General features: G+C 40.7%; 1 protein-coding gene across 1 annotated transcript; it reads left to right on the plus strand.

The window, feature by feature from the left end:
* Positions 1-435: 435 nt before the first annotated feature.
* AMD1 (adenosylmethionine decarboxylase 1) lies at positions 436-21,002 on the plus strand. Its single transcript, XM_059401209.1, has 9 exons — positions 436-885; positions 14,741-14,827; positions 15,776-15,902; positions 16,482-16,584; positions 17,685-17,727; positions 17,832-17,976; positions 18,084-18,176; positions 18,256-18,411; positions 18,814-21,002. The coding sequence occupies exons 1-9, from the start codon at positions 776-778 to the stop codon at positions 18,952-18,954; spliced, it is 1,005 nt and encodes a 334-aa protein (XP_059257192.1). The 5' UTR covers positions 436-775; the 3' UTR covers positions 18,955-21,002.
* Positions 21,003-22,346: the final 1,344 nt, after the last annotated feature.

The raw sequence follows: 22,346 nt of genomic DNA on the forward strand, positions 1-22,346 counted from the left end.
AGTACCTCAGCAATCGCGGTGAACTGCACAGGATCAAAACCACCACGCCATCCCAGCAGTGGCCACCGCCCCCGCCGAACCCCGCCAACCCTTCCTAAGGATCCACCCATGTTCTCTGCTAATCAGTTGTTTAACGCAGCGCGGCGCAGCCTTTCCTCACTCCCTCCCCGTTCTCTCCACCCATTCCGCATTCGACCCCAGGTTTCTAAACCCCAGCCGGACCACACAGCGCCGTCTCCCGCCTAGGGGACAGCGCGAACCCGAACCGCAGCGCGGCGGGTATCTCCCCGCGCTCCCGGCAGGCGGGCCGCCAGCCAGCCGCAACTCGCGGCTGTTGATTGACAGGCGGCAGCAGCAATGAGCCTCAGGGGCGGGCTGCTGCGTCACTTCCTGGCCTTTCGGGGGAGACGGAGTATATAAATGCGGTGCTCACGCAGCGCTCTCGCTTCCACAGTATGGCCGGCGACATTAGCTAGCGCTCGCTCTACTCTCTCTAACGGGGAAACAGCGGACTACAAGAGACTGAACTGTATCTGCCTCTATTTCCAACAGACTCACGTTCAACTTTCGCTCACAAAAAAAGCCGGGAAAATTTTATTAATCCTTTTTTTTTAAAAAAAGTTAATATAAAATTATAGCAAAAAAAAAAAAAAAAAGGAACCTGAACTTTAGTAACACAGCTGGAACAATCCGCAGCGGCGGCGGCAGCGGCGGGAGAAGAGATTTAATTTAGTTGATTTTCTGTGGTTGTTGGTTGTTCGCTAGTCTCACGGTGATGGAAGCTGCACATTTTTTCGAAGGGACCGAGAAGCTTCTGGAGGTTTGGTTCTCCAGGCAGCAGCCCGACGCAAACCAAGGATCTGGAGATCTTCGCACCATCCCCAGGTGGGTGCTGGGGGCTGTCGTCGCCTCGAAGGCATCAGCCGCGGGTGGGGGGCGGGGGCCGAGTGCCCGCCGCCTTCAGGTGGGGGCACGTCCCCGGGTGGGGCTCGTTTCGGTGGCTCTGGTGGGGCTGCGATGTTGGGGGGGGGGGGGGCCGCGTCCACGCGGGGCACGAGCCGACTCCTCCCGTCGCCGTTGCTGAGCCGGGCGCTGCCCGGGGGGAGGGGAGGAGGCCGGCGCGCCGCGTGCTCAGGTAACGTCCCCCGCGCGGCGTGCGGGGCGGCGGGCGGCGCCGCTCGGGGTGGTTTGTGAGCCCGCGCCGTCGGGCTTTCCCCTCCGGAGTTGGCGGTCCGGGGCCCCGGTTGGGGACGTCTTGGGGCCGCGCGGGCTGCCTCCCGGCAGGTGTGGCTCGGCGGGCTTAGTCAGGCGCTAATTTGGGCGTGCCCGTCTTGGGGAGCGAGGAGGGAGGGAGTGAGCCCGAAGCCGGGCTGGTTCTCCCCTCGTGCTGCGGGAGGAGGGGGCTCCCCCGCTCTCGGACCGAGGGTCTGGAGCGCAGGCCTCCCTCCCTCCTGCGGTCCGCGCTGGCAGCATGTGGCGCCCGGGCGGAGGGGATTGGGCGGGAGCAGTGTCGCAGTGGCTGGGCCCCACCGCCGCCCTAACGTGCTCTGCACCAAATCCCCTTCTGGGTGGCCCCGGGAGACGGCCGCGGAGCCCACTGAGGCTTGCCCGGGAGACTCTTGACCTTGGGTGTGTAACCTGTTAACCGCGTTGGCGGGTTCCGGGCGAGGTGCGGGGTGCTGGAAGGTTTGACTGCATTTACGGGCTAGAGGCCCGTCTGAGCCAGGACATAATACCTTTAGTGCCCACGCCTGCAAAGGAATCTGGGGCCCCGGCCTCCCACCCCGGGCGGTCACGCGAGAGAGCCTGGCTGATCGCACCGAAGAGGAGAGGTCTTCTGGTGGTTTGGAGAAAGCCGAAGCGCAGATAAAAGCGCAGCCGGTCGCGAAGGTGCTGGGCCTTTCGTCGCGGCGCTCACACCGCTATTCCCCGCTTGCCTCTCCGCGCACAAGTGCGGCGAGTGTGGCAGTGTCGCGGAGGAACCGGCGCGGCTGCCTCATTGAGGCGACGGCCAATGAGCTCCTGGGCCCGAGCAAGAGCCTGGCCCCAGGGTGTGGGCCAATGGGCGTTTCAGGAATGTAGGCTGCGCTTGCCGCCGTCCCTGACAAAAAGCAACTGGAGAAGAGAATCCAGGCGGACACGTGCTGCCGGGACTTTTAAGGCAGTCTGTCTTGAGGGATTCTCCTGCTGGAAAGCGTCCTGTTTGCTAAAATGTGACAGGGCTCATTTTTCAGGCTTTGTGCGACGCGTAAAATGTCTAACGTAGCCCTTTACTACGTGCCAGGCTGAGCTTTAAACACTTAATATTCTAGGAAGCAGTTACTTAAAAAACGGGGAAGCTTAAAAGCTTAGTATTTCCTCCATTTCACAAAGGGGAGAATTCGCTGGTGGTGGTGGTGGTGGTTTGCGTCTGATTAAACAATTGTGATTAGATAATCCTGTCAACGAAGAAGACTTAACTAGTGCGTAAGTCTTATAAGATGTATAATAAACTGTTTTGCTCAGCTCTTCAAATATTTGGAAGCTTTAAATTTGTAAGCTTGCATTCTTAATAAAGAGGGTTTTTCCTCCCAAGTGCTTGGACAGAAATGTCAGAATTTAAGCTTGGGCTTTTCTGGTTAAATTCGGAGTCAAGGAGCAGGGAGGAAGGCTTATAAAAGCCTTCTTTAAAGATTTGAGAACCACTTTTCCTTTGTATTTTGGGCAGCTGAAATTGTTTTGCTTCCTCAATGTGGCTTTTAAAATGACGGCAAAAGTTAAAGGACAGAATATTGTTTTGTTTGTGATTTAGTGCCACAACGTCTTAGAGACATCAAATATTCGTTAAGTCAGATTTGAGAGTTTACATCACATTTCAGCTGTTGAAGATAGAGCAAGTAAGAACTGAAAAATCTGTTCCAGATTAGCTGAAGTCCATTGGCATCCTTGGTAGCAACTTTTCTCTGTGACCTGTCAAGCAAGGATGTACAGGTTAGGTTATTTACAAGGAGGTAAAAAATAACGTGACAAATAGTAGATGCTAGGTAAATCATCTAAAATTAACGGCCTGGCCAGAGGGATCATTGGCCTCTAGTCTCTTGAGTTGGGAGTTGCAGGGCCCAGAGAAGGATTATAATCTAGTAAGTAAAGCATAATGAAATGGTTAAGTATATTGCTGTATAAGTTTTAATTCAGACAGCATTTAATAACTAGCTGTTCGATGTTCCCTCATTTCTAAAATGAAGATAATAAAAAAATGGAAGATAATAATGGCGTACCTCTGTATGGTCTTCTGTAAGGATTAAGTGGGTTAATATAAGTACAATATTTAAGAAACTGACACATGGTAACTACTCTATAAGTATTACTGTCATCTTTGGGGGGCAGTTTTGTGGTTTGCCTTTAAAGGCCATCTGCCCCCATTCCCGGAACTTTTTTTTTTTTTTTTTTTTTTTTTTAAGATTTTATTTACAAGAGAGAGAGAGCGCGTGCGGGTGCGAAAGGCGATTGGGGCGGGGGCGGTTCAGGAGAGAGCGAAGTGGACTCCTGGCTGAGTAAAGAGCCTGGCATGGGGCTCAATCCCAGGACCCTGAGATCATGTCCTGAGCCGAAGGCAGAGGCTTTAACCCACTGAGCCACCCAGGCACCCTGGTATTATCTTTTTAATTTTAGCTATTGTGGGTGTATAATAGTATATACTTCCCATCAGACTAATAGAGTTGAGCATCCTTTCATATCTTTATTCACCGTTTGGGTATCTTTTGTGAAATGCTGCCTGGTTTTTTGTTTTGTTTTTTTGAATGCCTTTGCAGTTTGTAGGAGTTCTTAATATATTGTGGATTAATTCTAATATGTGTATTACAGATATCTTTCACCCTCAGTGGCTTCCCCTTTCACTCTGTTAGTCATATCTTTAGAAACAGAAGTGCATAGGTTTTGTTTTGTTTGAGGGGGGTTAAGATTTTACTTAGGTGTTTGAGAGAGAACATGAGCAGTGGTGAGGGGTAGTGAGGGAGAAACGGACTCACCACTGAGCAGAGAGCCTGAAATGGACCTTGATTCTGGGACCCAAGGATAGTGACCCGAGCTGAAGGCAGAGGCTTAACCATCTGAGCACCCCAGAATTGCATAGTTTTAACGTAATCCAACTTAGCAGTGTATCCCCTTTAATGGTTAGGGTTTTTATGTTTTTTGTTGTTGTTGTTGTTTCAGGTTTTTTGTTTTGTTTTTTTAATTTTTTTTAAAGTAACCTATATAGGCAGTATAGGGCTTGAACTTGATCAAGAGTCTCCTGCTCTACCAACTGAGCCAGCCAGCTGCCTCTGGTTAGCAGTTTTGCATCCTATTTAAGATATCTTTGCTCATTTTAGATTAATGAACATGTTCTTTTTCCCTCCTAAATTTCATTTTGCTTTTCATATTTAGATCTGCACTCCATCTGGAATTTTATTTTTAATGCAGTACGTGGGAATACAGTGCACTTGAAGCAAAATTGGCTCATCTTTCCAAGCTTTAACTCCTAAGTCGATCTGGAACTTCTGTTGAACGTTTCCTACTCTCCTGTAGGCCATTTAGTGGAATTTACCTTACTTGTAATCTGAACAAATTACAGAACACTGAGAATCTTTTTTACTAACTTCTCAAAGGAGACAAAGTGTACATAGTTGTTTTTGTTGTTTCGAGAGAGTACAAGAAGGGACAGAGGGATTTTTTTTTTTTTTTTAAGGTTTAATTTATTTATTTGGGTAAGAGGGAGAGGGAAGGCAGACCCCCCGCCCCCACCACCACCAACACCAAGTACAGAGCACAATGCAGGGCTCAATCCCCAGGACCATGAGACCAGGACATCGAACTGAAGTCCGATGCTTAACCCACTGAGCCACCCAGGGGCCTTGAGGAGAAAGAATATGAAGCAGGCTCCGTGCTTAGCGTGGAGCCCAATGCAGGCCTGATCTTACAACCCTGAAATCCTGAGCTGAAATCGAGTCATTCACTTAACCAACCAAGCCACCCAGATGCCCCTTCTTGTTCTTGGGTTGTGAGATAAGCCCACAGCAGGCCCTAAAAAATAAAAATAAATTTTAAGAATGGAAAATCTTCTGTGGCTCAGGTTGAAGAATACTGGTTAGCAGTATGTTGAAGAAGAATCTACAGTCCAGTGTATCCATATGAATAAAGGAATAGATGATATAATGTTCCAAAATTATTTCACATATTACTTGAATTTGAATGTGAAAGGAAGGGGTGGTACATTAGGTTTAACCTGCAATTTTTCAGATTTCAAAAGGACGTGAACAGAAATCAGTGATCGCATATTAAAAGGTCTTAGGGTTGTTGGACCAAACAAAAGCCTTTTATGTTATAGGAAATGGCAGCTATGGGGAGGAAGTCTGTTAGAAAATAAGAAATTTTCCTGAGAAGAAAGATTTTTGTTTTTGAATTCGTAACTCTGAGAGACTATTCATAGTAATGACGTGCATTCAGATGGGAAATTGTAGTGGAGGTGAAGAGAATAAATATTAACTGTGGGAAGGTTAGAGGTGTATTATTTGCACACTTACTGTGAAACCATAAAAACTGGAATCTATAGTGTTCATGTTGGAAAAGACATTTAGGATTAGTGGGATGTTTTGGCTCTTTTTCTCCTGAAATTTTGTGAGCTAAAATTTAATTTTTAGTAAAGGATTGGGGGCAGTTGGAAAGATTGTCATTTACACTTCAACATTAACTTTCCCAGAACTCCTGCCTTGCTTAACCACATCATTGCAGAGTATCAGTGATTTTACATTAAAGAAATTTACAGCCTATTGCCAAGAAACCTTTTAGTATAAATGGGGTTTTTTTCATAAATGTTTTGAAGTTAGAAATCTTCATATTGAATTTCTTCCTTACATTCCTTTTTTTTTTTTTTTAAGATTTTTTTAATTTATTTGACAGAAATCACTAGCAGGCGGAGAGGCAGGCAGAGAGAGAGAGAGAGAGAGCGCGAGACCGAGCGAGCAGGAAGCTGGCTCCCCGCTGAGCAGAACTCTGGGATCATGACCTGAGCTGAAGGCAGAGGCTTTACCCCGCTGAGCCACCCAGGCGCGCCCTGCTTCCTTACATTCTTAACAAGTTTCATAAAAGTTTGAACTGCTATCCCAAAGCACTCATTTTAAAGAAGTATGCATTGAAAGTAATAATCAACTGAATGTAGCAGTGTTTATACTAATAGTGATTAAAATTTTAAAGCTTGAGATAGAGAATTTAATACTGGAATTAAAATTAGCAGTGTATTTTCAGTTGATTTCTTTGAACGAAAGGGGAAGGTATTTTTCTGGATATCTGAACTGCACTAATTCAGGGAAAGGCATATACTCACAATTTAACTTCTGGTCACTCTAGGCTTTGCTGAAGAATGATGTCCTATTTTAGGATGCTGTTGACCCAAACAAAGACTAATATTTTGGGTAAGATACAAATGTAGTGTGGTAAGGGAAAAGTCTCTAAAACAGACAGATCAGGCTGTTACCTAAGGTCACAGCTCATGGAAACTTCATGTAGTTGTGTGACTTTCGGGTAAATTACTTGGTAACTCTGAAACCAGCAGTTTTTATTTCCATGGAAGCCTTTTAAATGCAAATTTATGGGCACCATTTGCAGCATGTCTGACCTACAGGATCTGACCTACTGACCTACTGGTATGTTCTACCAAGGATCCAACTCATCAGGTGATGAGAGTGATTACTCTCACGGATTTCTTCCACCTGCCAGCAGCATTGTCCCCATAGACATTTACTTTGTAAAACTGTGATTTGAAAGAATCTGAACACTGGAACTCCTGGGTGGCTCAGTTGTTCATGATCTTGGTGTTGTGTGATCCCACAAGCAGCCTGCTTCTGCCGGCTGCTCATCCTGCTTGTATGTGCACGCTCAAATAAATAAAATCTTTAAAAAAAAAAAAAAAAGACTAACATTTTTAAGTGAATAGTATTCTAAGTATAGTCACATTGCTGTGCAACAGGTCTCTAGAACTTTTTCATCTTACAAAACTGAAACTAGACCCATTAATTGCCCCTTTCATCTTCCCTGAGTCCTTGGCGACCATCTTCCTTTAGGATTTTGACTGCTTTATTAGATACTTCATAGGAGTGTGAGTACTTCATAAATGGAATCATACAGTCAGTATTTGTCCTTCCATGAGTGGCTTATTTCATGTAGCTTATTTGAAGGTTCTCAAGATTCATCCATGTTGTATGTATATATAATAATTTATTTATCTAGTAATCCTTTGGTAGACATTTAGGTTGCTTCCATCTCCTGACAGTTGTGAACAACAACACAGGTGTACAAATACCTCTTCCAGACCTTGTTTTGAATTCTTTTGGATGTGTACCCAAAATGGAATTGCTGGATCAGTCATATGGAAATTCTGTCTTCAAGGTTTTGAGGAATGTCCATACTGTTTTCTGTAATAGCTTTACTGTTTGATACTTTCACCAGTGATGCACAGATGTTAAAATTTCTCCACATCTTTGCCAAAACTTGTATTTTTAATAGTAGACATTCTAATGGATGTGAGGTGTTATTTCATGGTTTTGATTGGCATTTCTCTTAACTATGTGATGTTGAGCATCTTTACATATGCTTGTTGGCTGTTTTTAGAAACTGTTAAAGTCCTTTGTCAGTTTTTTAATGGGGTTAATTTATTTAGTTACTTATTTTAAGGTTTTTAAGTAACCTCTGTAAACAACGTGGGGCTCAAACTCCCAACCCCATTTTAAGAGTCCCACGCTCCCACCTACTTAACTAGCCATGTGCCCTATTGAGTTATTTGTTTTTGCTCTTGGGGAAGTTCCTTAAATATTCTGGATATTTACCTTTTATCACCTATATGATTTACAAGTATTTTCTACTTTTAGTACTTTCCTGTGATGTGCAAAAGTCAAGTTTGGTGTAGTGTAGTCCCTTTTGTTTGCTTTTGTCCTTTTGGCTGTGCTTTTTTTGTGTCCTATCCCAGAAAGCATTACCAGATCAGTGTCCTGAAGCTTTCCCCTATGTCCTAGGTCGGTCTTAATTTTGGTCTTTAATGTATCAATTATTTTTTGTAAATGGTGTAAGGAGAGGAGACAACCTCATTCTTTTGTGTAGACATCCATTTTTCTTACCACTGTTCATGGCTCCCTACCTCCCCCCAATTTTGTACTCGTGGCACCTTTATTGAAGGTCATTTGTCCATTTTGGGTTTTGTTGAGTCACATGACCTAGAAGTCTGTCATCTTAGTTGTATCTTTTCCCTTGTAAATGTTTCGGCTTAACTATGTTTTTATTAAACCACAGATTCTTTAAGAAAACTTAAAATACACTATACTGTTAATGTTTTGCTTTCTGGCATGGTGACCTAGTATTATTCAGTCCGTGTACTGTTGGTGGTAAAGAGCATCCTATTTTGGAGAGGGGGATACTTACCATGATTTGGGTGTGGTTATGATCCCGTAAAGCTTTATTTGCAAAAGGAGGCTTATTTTCCTGAAAAAAAAAAAAAAAATGTGATAAAATAATAAGCTGAAATTCTCTGCTGTTTTTGATGTTGGTTTTTCAACTTTCTCTTTATATACATGTATAGCATTGTATTGGCTTTTTTGGTTTTCTCTCACATCTTGCTACTGGATTTATTCTTTTTTCCAGCCTATTGGTTCTCCTGGTGCTGTCTTTTTGGTTGATCATTTAGTTGTGTTTTAAGGTGTTTTAAAGCAGCTGCATTCTTTAATACTGTGACTTCGGAAAAAATACTAGAGGATTTTTTTGTTTTTAAGATTTTATTTATTTGTTTGACAGAGAGAGAGAAATCACAAGTAGGCAGAGAGACAGGCAAAGAGAGGGAGGGAAGCAGGCTCCCTGCTGAGCAGAGAGCCCGACATGGGGCTTGATCCCAGGACCCTGAGATCATGACCTGAGCTGAAGGCAGAGGCTTAACCCACTGAGCTGCCCAGGTGCCCCGAGGATTGATTGATTGATTGATTGATTTTAAGATGAGGAAGAGTTTGGTTGCAAAATTTATTAACTAATGGTAAATGAGTGCAGGAGCATTTTGGTTTCCCTCAAGATGGAATAAGCACACTGCTGTCTCTTGGATTTACTAGAAACCTTGGGCAGAATGCATGGGACAGCTGAGGACTTTGAAAAGTAAATGTTGGCAGGTGAATTGAAGGAAACCATAACTCAAAATACCACTGAAACAACTGATTTCCTATTTCTTTCCCACCCCACCCCTGCTCCCTCCCGCCCCGTCTTTGGTTATCTCTTGGGGTCGTCTGAAAAGCTGCCAGAAGCTAGTAACTGCACACTAGTTTCAGACAAAAGTGGTTCCAGGAGAGGTCCTCTTTTTCTGGTCCGCAGAGAAGGAAAGGGGGCTGGCTCCTTTGGGTCAGAGTAAGGAAAATCCCTTTTTTGTTTTTTTATTGCTTTACTGTGTGTGTGTGTTCTGCCCACTGCACAGGCAGCCCTGTAACAGTTGTGGTGGCCAGACAGATGCCTAACACTCTGGGTTTAGGGGGGGGGAACCACTTTTTGACCAGAGGCACTGTGGTCCCAAGAGTGAAGAGCATCATGGATATTCCTACTGCTCTTTTTTTTTTCCCTTTTTGTAGCCCAAGTTACAGATAGTCACAGGCAGCCTACTTCAGGTAAACAAACTAAAGCCTTGGGTTTCTAGCCAGAGGACCCAAGAATCGGGCCCCCCCACCCCAAACCAGAAATTGTCAGCAAGATTATGGGAAGGAGAGAGGTGAAGTAAGTGATCCCATAAAGATTTATATAAACACCACTGAGCTGCTCCTGTATAGATCGGGTCATAAACAGTATATCAAAAGCTTTTGAAAACTGATATATCACCTTGAAGTCCCAGTCTGGCCATTGGGTGACACAAAAGCAGGACAGATCTGAATACCATGGCAATGGCTTTCATAACAAAACTGGGACCATAACATAACCCAGAGAAGCTGGATAAAAAACTTGAAGACTGAACCTAAGCATTCCAACTCCTCCTGCTAAAACTTTTAAAAATCAACATGCTCCTCAGGATTTAAACAAAATTTAAAATTATATAACATGATCAAAATGTTCAGGATGCAATCGTAAATTCCTCAATTTATGAATGAGAAGTTTTTCAGCATCCCTGAAAGGAAAAAGACAACCTCAAGGTGATTGTAGGTAAAGCTTTACAAACAGCCGTCCATAACCATTCTATAAGAAGAGTGAACACTCTTAAAAGGAAAAGACAAAGTCTTAGAGAAATAGAAGATGGAACCGGAAAATAACTACTGAAATAAAAAGTTTCCTGGGCAGGCTCTAGTAGACTGGAGATGACAGACGAGTGAGTGAACTTGAAGATCAGTAGGAATTATCCATTCTGAACATTTTGAACACGGCAAAAAGATTGGGGGCAGCAAATAGTCCCACAGGTCCCAAACAGTATAGGAGCATGTAACAATTTTAGATTTAAAAATTGTAAGGCTGTTCGGGGCGCCTGACTGGCTCGGTCAGAGCATGCAACTTTTGATCTTGGTTGTGGGTTCAAGCCCCAGAGATTACTTTTAAAAATAACAAAAAACAAAAGTTTTAAGGCTGTTCGTTATTTCCCAAATGTCCGTAAGATTTAATCAGAATAATTATTGCCAGATTCAGCAAATACTTACTTCAGGGCCTCTTTTGAACTAGGCTAGCCACTGCAGATAAAAACAATAAAACACAAACTCCCTAACTACATGGAATGACTTTTGTGGGATTTGCATGAATACCAAAATAGCCACACAAATAAAATGCTTTGGTAAGCTGAGTATTAAAATCTTTTCATGAAAAGATCCTTGGTGGGAATAGTGAGGTGACTTGAGCTAGAAGAAGGGTGCTGAGGACAGGTTGTAGGTAGGGTGAAATCCATTCCAGCAGTACCCAGAACAAAGTATATGAGTTGTTTCTTTCACTCTTGTTTGGCTTAATTTGGGTGAATAAATTTATGGTGCCCTGTTTCTAGGGAGAAAACAGTTGGTGGAAAAGCCCCATGTGGCTGAAATACAGAAAATGGGGATAGAGGTAGTTACCTGTATATTCATCAGTGTGTGTTTTGTGTATTTCAGCTGTTCTTCTAATTGTCTTTATATTATAAAATTTGTCTGAGTCAGATGGAAAGGGGGATGCCAAGAGAACTGAACATTAGATAATAATTTATTCTTTGGGAGTACAAAAAGATCTCTGAAGTGAGGGGACCAGGTAGTGTTGAAGGGTAGAGTGACTATACTGAAAACAAAGAATAAAAGCTTCTAATGAATGAGGTCCTTAGCTCTTTACCCTCTTTTGCCTACCAGAAATCTGAATGTTCTCTAGGCAAGAGAATGGAATGTTTGGATAATCTGTTTATCCAGTGTTTGCCCAGGAAATAACTTTAAAAAAAAAAAAAAAAGATAGTGCCAAGGAGGGAGTTCCCCAGTACCCTGTATAGAGGCCCACAGTAAACAAGCCCTGTCCATGTGTATAGACTTTCTGACTAGCTAAGTCTTAGTATCCTAATCTTGGCCAAAAATCACTCAAATGTTGAAAGGAAACAGTTGGGGGAACATCTGAGGATAAATTAATGCATAGAAAACCAAAGCAAATGAAAAAGCAAAACAGCTTTTAAATCCAGAGGAAAAGTTCAAAAAAGAAAAAGTTACAGAGCATTACTGAAAGTCTTAATATACTATTGTTAACACTGCTGTATGAGTGAAAGTTAAGAGAATAAAATCGCAAGAGTTCTCATAGTGGGAAAGTTTTCTTTTATTGCTTGCTTTTTTTTTTTTTTTTTTAAGATTTTATTTATTTATTTGACGAGATCACAATTAGGCAGAGAAGCAGGCAGGGGGGCAGGAAGCAGGCTTCCTGATGAAGCAGAGAGCCCGATGCGGGGCTGGGCTGGATGCGGGGTTCTGTCCCAGGACGTTGGGATCATGACCTAAGCCGAAGGCAGAGGCTTTAACCCCCTGAGCCACCCAGGCGCCCCTTTGCTTTCTTTTTTTATTGTAGAAGTGAGATGAAGGATCCTAAGTAAACTTCCTGTGGTAATCATTTCACAGATGTGTAAGACAAACCATTGTGCTGTGTACCTTAAGCTCAGTGATGTATGTCAGTTAAAACGGGGTGAAGGAGTCTGCATGAATAGTGAATATAACTGAGGAGGTAGCGTTTCCAGTGGGTGGAAGTGAATATTTACAAGAGTGCTGAATTCTAGTGAGAAGTTATTAGGTAAAATCTGAATTAGATAAGCTCTAAAGAGAGACCCCGTAATTTTATTACTTACCTACGTATCCAGTGCTTAAATTCTTTCCATCAGGTAAATTTTGTATGCATTATGTAATTTAATCTTTATCAGCCGTGTGAAGTAGGTTTTAATTGCCGGCCAGATATAAGGAAACCAAGCCCAGAGACAATTAATTGCAAGAAATGTCACAAAGTTGGCCACCTGAGTGGGTCTGTCGGTTAAAGCGGCTGCCTTCAGCTCAGGTCATGATCACAGGTTCCTGGGATCGAGCCCCCCCTCATCAGGCTCCCTGCTCAGCGGGGAACCTGCTTCTCCCTTTCCCTTTCCTGCTCCCCTGGCTTTGCTCTCCGTCTCACTTTATGTCAAATAAATAAAGAGCATCTTTTAAAAAAAAGAAATGTCACAAAGTAGAAAAGCAATAGCTTCTTTTAGAGCCCCATTATTCCTTTTTTTTTTTTTTCATTAAAGATATCATTTGTGGAATTGAAATACAGTGGGTTCTGAAATGTTCATACATTAGTGAACTTTGAGTCTTAGAAATAGGAAAGGCCAAGCTATTGCATGACCACCTACAATAGGAGGATTAAAATGACAGTTCGTGTTGCTCAGAACTGCATCTTAATTGTAACTTTTTTTCTTCCTTAACAACAAATTGCACAATTTAAAAAACTTGAAACAGGGCGCCTGGGTGGTTCAGTCATTAAGCATCTGCCTTCAGCTCAGGTAATGTTCTGGGGTCCTGGGATCAAACCCCCCATCGGGCTCCCTGCTTGGCAGGAAGCCTATTTCTCCTTCTCCCACTCCCCCTGCTTGTGTTCCCTCTGTGGCTGTGTCTGTATCAGGTAAATAGATAAAATCTTTTTAAAAATTTTTGAAACAAACTGCCAAGATATGGCCCATTCTATTGTGTATTTTTTTTCTTTAAAGATTTTATTTATTTCTTTGAGAGAGAATGAGATAGAGAGGCTGAGAAGGGGAGAGGGTCAGAGGAAGAAACCAGCTTCTGGCAGAGCAAGGAGCCCAGTGTGGGACTAGATCCTGGGACTTCAGGATCATACCTGACATGAAGGCAGTCACCCAACCAACTGAGCCACCCAGGTACCCCAAATCTTTTTCTTTAACATAAACAGTTGCTGGCACCTTTTTAAAAGAGAGCTAATCATTAGCTCTCTTAAAAATTGCTTGGCAGGGGCTTTTGAGTGATTCAGTCACTTAAGTGTATGACTCTTGATTTTTGGCTCAGGTAATGATCTCAGGGTTGTGAGATCAAGCCCTATGTCGGAGTCTGCTTGAAATCATTCTCACTCTTTCTCCCCCCTCTCCTCCCACTTTCCATCTCTTCAAAGTAAAAATAAATTTAAATCTTTATAGATTTTATTTATTTGACAGCACAAGCAGGGGGAGCTGGAGAGGGAAAAGCAGGCTCCCTGCTGAGGAGGATTTATCCAACATAGGAATTACGGCCTTCTGTGATTAGTCATATAATTTCTTCTAGAAATTGATGAAGTGGGATGCCTGGGTGGCTCAGTGGGTTAAGCGGCTGCCGTTGGCTCAGGTCATGATCCCAGCATCCTGGGATCGAGTTCCACATCAGGCTCCTTGCTCAGCGGGGAGCCTGCTTCTCCCTCTGCCTCTGCCTGTGCTCACTCTTCTCTGACAGCTAAAGAAATAAAATCTTAAAAAAAAAAAAAGAAAGAAAGAAAAATAAAGAAAATGATGAAGCAGGCACAAAATGCTAGCAGGATTGACTGGTACTATGCTTGTGGGGTTTTGTTTTTGTGTTTTTTGTGGGGTTTTTTTTGTTTTTTGTTTTGTTTTGTTTTTAAGTTACCTTTTACCCAACATGAAGCTTGAATTCACAGCCCTGAGATAGTGCTGCGTGCTCTACTGGCTGAGCCAGCCAGGTGTCCCTGTGCTTGATTTTTAATACAAAAGAATATTTGATAGACAAAAAAAGACTCATTTTGACTTACTTCTTCGCTTGCTTGTTGGTGAAAGGTAATGATTGTCCTTGCTTTGTGGGCTTAAATTTCCTCGGTGCATGGCTTATTCATTTTGTCATTTATTTTTTCTTAGTAAATTGCAAGTAGCTTAAAATTTCCTTCCAGTTTGCTCTCTGTTAATTGATGGATATGTTCAATATAGGTAGGCTTTTGAAATAAAATTAAATGTTACCCAGAAGCTGGAACAAAAATGTGACGACAGGGCGCCTGGGTGGCTCAGTGGGTTAAGCTGCTGCTTTTGGCTCAGGTCATGATCTCAGGGTCCTGGGATCAAGTCCCGCATCCGGCTTTCTGCTCAGCAGGGAGCCTGCTTCCCTCTCTCTCTCTCTCTGTGTCAAATAAATAAATAAATTAAAAATGTGACAACAAATATAAAATACAGGGTGTAAATTGTGTTAGAACACCAAATGGTAAAAGCTTTACAATTCTTATTCACCTAGGCAAGTACTGTTATGACTTAATCATCTTTTTTGTTGTTGAATAATAGATCTGAGTGGGACATTCTTCTGAAGGATGTGCAATGTTCAATCATAAGTGTGACAAAAACTGACAAGCAGGAAGCTTATGTACTCAGGTAAGTCCTGCCAAAACAGGTGTTAGCGACCTCATTTCAGTCTGAATCATACTTTGCATGGAATAGCAAATTGTTCTTCTGGATCCTAGTACTATAATCATTTTTATCTTACTTTGAGAAATAATAGTATAAAACAGAATGTTCAGTTTAAATGTCTGCAATATATAGGAGAAGAAAGCCATTCAACATGTTTATAGGTACAAAGCTAATTTATCCAATAAAAACGTTGGGGTTTTTTGTTTGCTTGGGGGTGGGGGCAGAGGGAGAGGGTGAAGCAGACCCCCGACACACACACACACACACACAGCTAATCAGGGAGCCGGACGCAGGGCTCCATCCCAGGACCCTGAGATCATGACCTGAGCTGAAGGCAGACACTTAACCAATGGAGCCACCCAGGCACCCCAGTAAAAACATTGGTTTCTTATACATATTATAATGGGCCTTGCAGGTATGGTATTTGACATGTTTGCATAAAGTGCCTGGTTAATTACTAAACTTATGATTTGCCAGGCCCTAGGAATATAATGATGAGTAAGAACAAATTTCTTTCCTCATGGAGTTTATTATCTAGTAAAAGAAGTAATGAAATGTTTATAGAAATACTTGTGAGAGTCCGTGCTACAAGCTGAAGTAAAGTATGACTTCAGTAAATAATAATGCTAAGATAGGTGAGGTGAGGAGGAAAGTTTAGTAGTAGAAGAGGGTTTGTGTAATGAACTAGTATGTTTCATGCCTAATAAAGGCCTTTCTGTGGGTTCCGCAACCTTAAATTTGGAGTTCTGTATAATAGAGGGGAATACTATAGTGCCTTTCTTTGCTTCCTTCAGATCTTCACATTTAAAACTAATAGCCAAATTTTACATTGTAAATGATCTAATAATAGATTAATTGCATCTCAGTAATACATAAACATGATTATAACCTTGTGACTTTTTCCAAATGCAGTGAGAGTAGCATGTTTGTCTCCAAGAGACGTTTCATTTTGAAGACATGTGGTACCACCCTCTTGCTGAAAGCACTGGTTCCCCTGTTGAAACTTGCTAGGGATTACAGTGGGTTCGATTCAATTCAAGTAAGTAATCAAACACCTAATCTCCCCCCCGCCCCCGGGGCAAACGTTAGGGCTCTGTGATACGCATATGCATAGTAAATAAATTTGTATATTTTCTGCTTAGTTGTGGTGGGTAATCACTGACTCTCCAAACTAAATGTACACATGTTCTCAAATTATTGCTTCCATTCCTATTTAAAAGCTCAGAGCTTAAATAACTGCTCCTGAAATAAATAATGTACCTTGTCTCTACAGTTGTTGTGACCATCATGAGTAGATTGGTATTTTTTTAGTTTCCAGAAACTCAGAGTTGTGATCTTCATTTCTAATGCTTTCTTGGGATTCTTCTCAACAGCTTCAAGTGCTCTGTGTAACACTCTCATGGATGCTGGTCTGGAACCTTGCTCCGATGCAGTGGCCTTTATTTTTTATTTATTGACCAGCAAAAGACCACTTACCTTTTAAACATATTAAAGGGAAAATAAGTTAAATTTCATTGGAGGAAATATTTATAGATTTGATTTTTTTATACATGTGCAAAAAATTGTTGACTAGGGAAGGTGATAGAATCCTACCTATAAAGTTATTTGTCTTTTTCAGAGCTTCTTTTATTCTCGTAAGAATTTCATGAAGCCGTCTCACCAAGGGTACCCACACCGGAATTTCCAGGAAGAAATAGAGTTTCTTAATGCAATTTTCCCAAGTGAGTTTAAATAGAATTGAAACCCGTTTCCTTAGAAGGTCTGTCCTTTCAGAGATCTTTTTATGTATGTGAAAGCAAGTGAATGCAAATATGGTAGGTTATAATTAAGATAAAAATAACAATAAAGATTATAAATTTTAGAATGTGCATGCACATCAGGTCATTGGTTTTGAAAAGATGATCACTTGCTGGAGGGAGAGATCATCTTTGTCTAGCCACTCGCTCTAATTTATATCTTAGTGGTTTTGTTCCCTTCATCCAGAACAATGCATAGTGTCTTCATACACTCGTGCTAAGACGCTGGTCCGTGTTAAGAAACTCTGGCCTGCCATTCTATTCAGGAATTGAGCTGGCTTAAAAATGATCAACACAGTGAGATCATAGTGTCTCTTCAAACAAATTGGCAAGATTTTCTTCCATTTACTAAGCTTTTATTTATAGGCCTTTTCTTTTTGAGCTTCAAGGTCAGGGAACTAAAGGTTATCTAATCTAACACCCTTAAATTCTAGATGTGGCTGAAAACCTAGGATGATTTACTAACTTCACACAAAACCACTGATGGGCAGGATCTAAGATTTCCGTCCCCTCCTCCCTCACAGGCATGGAAAAGAAAGTCCAATTTTTATCCTATTCTTACCCACTAATAAGATATTATACAGGGCTGTGTCAGTGATGAGTATAATTTAGTATAAATATCTCCCAGTTAATTTACTGTGTTGAGTGAGGCTTTGGAACAAAAATATGAAAAGAATGTATTACATAAAATTATTTGTACTTACTTGGGAATGTAGATAAATGGGTGATCAAATTCCATTTCCTTAATGGATTTTTAGGGGAGAGTGAGCCATAGTTTTCTCAGCACTCAGACTAACGCACTAGCTGAAGTAGGTCTCTGAATGACAGTAAAATAAATAGTCTAGTGAACTGTTTTTTTAAGGGATGACAGAGGGCAGCCTGCCTATTTATGAACTCAACTTCGCTTCACTGATAACATTTCTGATAGGAGGCAAACACTATCACCCTAACCGTTGGAAGGGTGGGGGCAAAGCTATTCTACCAAATGGAGCTGTTAAATTACTTTTCATTTTCTCCCTCAACAGATGGAGCAGCATATTGTATGGGACGTATGAATTCTGACTGTTGGTATGTTGGACACAGTTTTATGGACTTTTTTTTTTTTTCCTATAGAATTTATTTTTAAATTGCCGTTTGTCCTTTTTTAGAAACTACTTTTTACTTCTATATAGGTACTTGTATACTTTGGATTTCCCAGAGACTCGGGTAATCAGTCAGCCAGATCAGACCCTGGAAATTCTGATGAGTGAGCTTGACCCAGCAGTTATGGACCAGTTCTACATGAAAGATGGTGTTACTGCAAAGGATGTCACTCGTGTAAGCAGTTTCAAGAATAATTCTGGATCCTTCCTGGGGACTACATATTTTAACTCATTCTCATTTTTCAAATTTCAAATTTTCAAATTCACTCTTTCCTTTCCCAGGAGAGTGGAATTCGTGACCTGATACCAGGTTCTGTCATTGATGCCACACTTTTCAATCCTTGTGGGTATTCGATGAATGGAATGAAATCGGATGTAAGTGATACTTTTCTTAATAATTATTAAATATTCAAGAGTATCCATTCTATTATTAACATAAAACTGTTTCTTTAAGGGAACTTATTGGACTATTCACATCACTCCAGAACCAGAATTTTCTTATGTTAGCTTTGAAACAAACTTAAGTCAGACCTCCTATGATGACCTGATCAGGAAAGTTGTGGAAGTCTTCAAGCCAGGAAAATTTGTGACCACCCTGTTTGTAAATCAGGTAATTTGTTTTATTATTGACAATAAAATCTTTCAGGAAATAAGGATAGTCATGTTATCAAATGTATTTTAAGATAGTATATATAAGATATCTAGAAGTACTACTATTAAGGTTACTGATAGAGGAGATGCTTTGTATCTTTGATTAGATTTGGTCCTTACTTTATATCTAGCCCAGTTGATGGGTTCCTTCTGTCTTGTTTTTCCTGTAGGTAGATGGACAGGTCGGGGGATAACATAGGATATCTCACTCCATCCACCCATGAGACCGCTAAAATACTCAAATGCCATAGTTTTTCTTCAGACAGTAGTCTTACATACTTATTACTAAGTGACTGTTTTGTTTGAAAATATTTGTTCAGATTGGAAACAGCTAATGCTTTATTTAATTTTTTTTCCCCAGAGTTCTAAATGTCGCACAGTGCTTTCTTCACCCCAGAAGATTGACGGCTTTAAACGTCTTGATTGCCAGAGCGCTATGTTCAATGATTACAATTTTGTTTTTACCAGTTTTGCTAAGAAGCAGCAACAACAGCAGAGTTGATTAATAAAAATGAAGAAAAAACGCAAAAAGAGAACACACATAGAAGGAGGTGGTGGCTGCTTTTTAGATATTGATATCGGGGGCCATGCTTTCCATAACCACCACCTTGTAGCTGCAGAAAGCCCTAGATGTAATGATAGTGTAATCATTTTGAATTGTATGCATTATTATATCAAGGAGTTAGATATCTTGCATGAATGCTCTCTTCTGTGTTTAGGTATCCTATGCCACTCTTGCTGTGAAATTGAAGTGCATGTAGAAAAAAACTTTTACTATATGAAACTTTACAACCCTTGTGAGAACAATTCAATTTGGTTTACGCACAGTGTAATATTTCTCCAGGTCTCATCCAAAATTCCCCACAGACAAGGCTTTCGTCCTCATTAGGTGTTGGCCTCAGCCTAATCATCTGGGACTGTTCTATTAAATTGCTGCCAGGATTTTACATCCAGTTACCTCCACTTTCTAGAACATATTCTCTACTAATATTACTGAAACCAGTTTCTATTTCATACAGATGTTTTTTGCAACAGCGATTAAAGTTTATCTTCCACGAGTCAAGTCCTCTTAAGAAAATGATTGCAGTTTTCCATTTTGTGTCTTACTGTTTTAACATCATTGCTTCCTGTACCTGTACTTCCTTTAATTGATTTTGTTCTCATCATGGTGTCTTGCCTCCCAAACACCCCCCCCCCCCCAATAAAGCAATACACTGTTACACTGTGGGTTTATACTAATCTTATACCCGGGAGGGGGAAGGGAGAGTGGACTCTGGGCTTAATTTTCTTTTTAAAGTCAAGAGAGTTTAGCTTCCTTTTATATTGACATGGGCTCTTCTGGGAGATAGTGACAGAAATAAACCTATTGATGAGCAAGGACGACACATCCATTTATATTAGGGTATACTGGCAGAACTGTTCCAGAAACTATGCCATTCTGTGTTCCCATTAAATGAGATTAGCTTCTCATGAGTACCGTGCATTCAGTAACTTGCTAGTAAGTACGTGTATAATTGTACCACTTAAGTTTATTAGCAAAGAAATTAAGAATAAAGGTTGTAAGTCAGCTCAGATCATTCACCTTGACTTTTACTTTAGTGGCTATCTCCAGTCCTCTTCATTCATAATATACCATAACCTTTGGTTGAAAATGGAGTCTCTCCTTGTCCTCTTGTGACTTAAATTCTTGGACTTTGTCATGCATTATGATAGTGTTCTGACTTGAACTGTTTCTCTTCCTGGTGTTGCTTTCACCATGATTTCATAGCATCAGGTGAAACTTCCCAGAATGAGAACTGTTCAGGCTATTCAGACATACACAATGAAGCAGAATGCTATCCATAAGACAAAATTCCAAACTGGTCAATGGGAATACAGGCTTTGAGGAGTTGGCATCTTTTAGCTATATTTGCAAATACGAGATTTAAGCAGCTGAGAAAACACCGAAGTTGACTAAATTTTTTATATTCTTGTCCTCACAAAATTTTTTTGATTCTTTCTGAATTGATGCAGTGATGTTTTTGTTCCTTCTGTATTTATAAATGAAACACTTTTTTTAGTGTTTCTAAACATAAAATCTACTTGGTTTGAAATCAAGTGGTTGGAACATAAATTTTGACTTTTATTTTAAGCATGTTAATTCGAAGTTTCATTGAAGAAACTTTCAGTCAGTGGATCAGTTTGATTCTGTAATTAGCACACGGTACCTGATGTTTTGGTACTGTTTCGAGGACCAATGCTCAAAGTGGATTTTGTTCTTGAACAGTGTCCCAGTAGATTTGATGACATTTGTTGGCTTGAGGTCTGATTTTTTTTTTCTCCTAATAGATTTCTATCTAATGTTGAAAAACTGCACAAATTTGTATGGAATAAAGCCTAGAAAAATTAAAACTATAGATTAAATAGTAATTGAAATTAATCCTAGTGTGTATGATAGAAGAGGGAAAATTTTGGTGCCATTATTTCTCTCTTCATGGTGTTGGATTTAAATCAGTTGAAATGTATTTCTGTACCACAATTTAAGCTTCAATAAAAGTTTGCTTAATTCATTGTCCAGTGACATTCAGAAAGTTTTTCTGTTGATGTCTAGTATTTGGCCATATATACTATTTTAAAAATACATCTAGTTTTTGTGATTTGAGGAAATTTATATTTGATGGTTATTTTCTAACATTTGGGAGAGTAATCATGAAGACATAAGATCTTTCCGCTCCTGGGAGAATAATTTCTACTCAGATTTAAGCATTTTTGTTAGGGGTTTCATAACTGAAGCTTCAAAGAAATAGCTGGGTTCTATATGTATACTGGATATCAAAGAGTAGGAAGAGTAAGTAGTAAGACTAAGAAAGTGTGTTTGTGAGTTGGGAGTTAAACCAAAAGTTTGGAGGTAAAGTGTTTCAGCCTTTATTGTGGAATAGACGCGTACTGGTGGCAGTGGGAAGGAACAAGTTGTAAACACACTTTATTTCATTCACCGGTATTTCTGTTAACTAGAACAGAGTTAAAACCTTGATCATTTTTTGCCATGTTAAGTACATATCTCATTTATTTGGCAAAATTTTGGTTAAGTTTCATGGTCTACAATAATCTGAAAGTCGGAATCTTATAAAAATGTATACTCCGATCTTTTCCAGAAAAAGCAGATAAGAGAATATTTTCTGTGATGTGAGTGAAAAAGGATGGGTCCTAGAAAAGTAAAAATGTTGTCACATAACATAATACTGTCAACACCAGGTTCTTTTACAGGAACAGTTAAGTGACGAGATTCAGAATCTTGAGTCGCAGATGTGGTATTAGACTATGAAAGGTAAAGGACCGTACTTTCATTGTTCTGGCCAAATAACTCCCAATTCCTGACTCCTCACCTTCAGACTAGAGGCTTTCTCTACCCCCCCCCCCAAAAAAAACCCCTTTATTCTTGTTAAAATGGAAAAGTGTTCTTTCGAGTCTATCCCTTCTACTGTGAGAGATTTTGAAACTGAGCTCTGCAGGGATTAGCTAGTACCTGAAAAAATAGATGAGATTTATAATTAAACATTTCATTTGGAGAGTATTTAAACAAAATAGTACATTGAATCTTCATATTCTACCTTAAACTGTCCTCAGTTATGCTCTGTGAGATCCATCTATTTACATACATCTTTTTTAGGGAAGATTTACAAAGTTGAATATGCAAATCTTAACTACAGTTCCAGAAAGTGAATACATTTCTTAGTGCACAGCCATATTGGGACAAAAGTCTAATTCAGCAACTCCGTCTACTTCCACCCCCTAGCTAACTACTTTTCCGATTTTTTTCACCATAGCATGGGGTTCCACTGGGGACCCTGCCCCACTCAAGCTTTACATTAATTGAATCAAGGTATATACTCAGAGCTTTTCATTGGATATGAG

Source organism: Mustela nigripes, chromosome 5 (assembly GCF_022355385.1).
Source record: "Mustela nigripes isolate SB6536 chromosome 5, MUSNIG.SB6536, whole genome shotgun sequence".
Lineage (NCBI taxonomy): Eukaryota > Metazoa > Chordata > Mammalia > Carnivora > Mustelidae > Mustela > Mustela nigripes.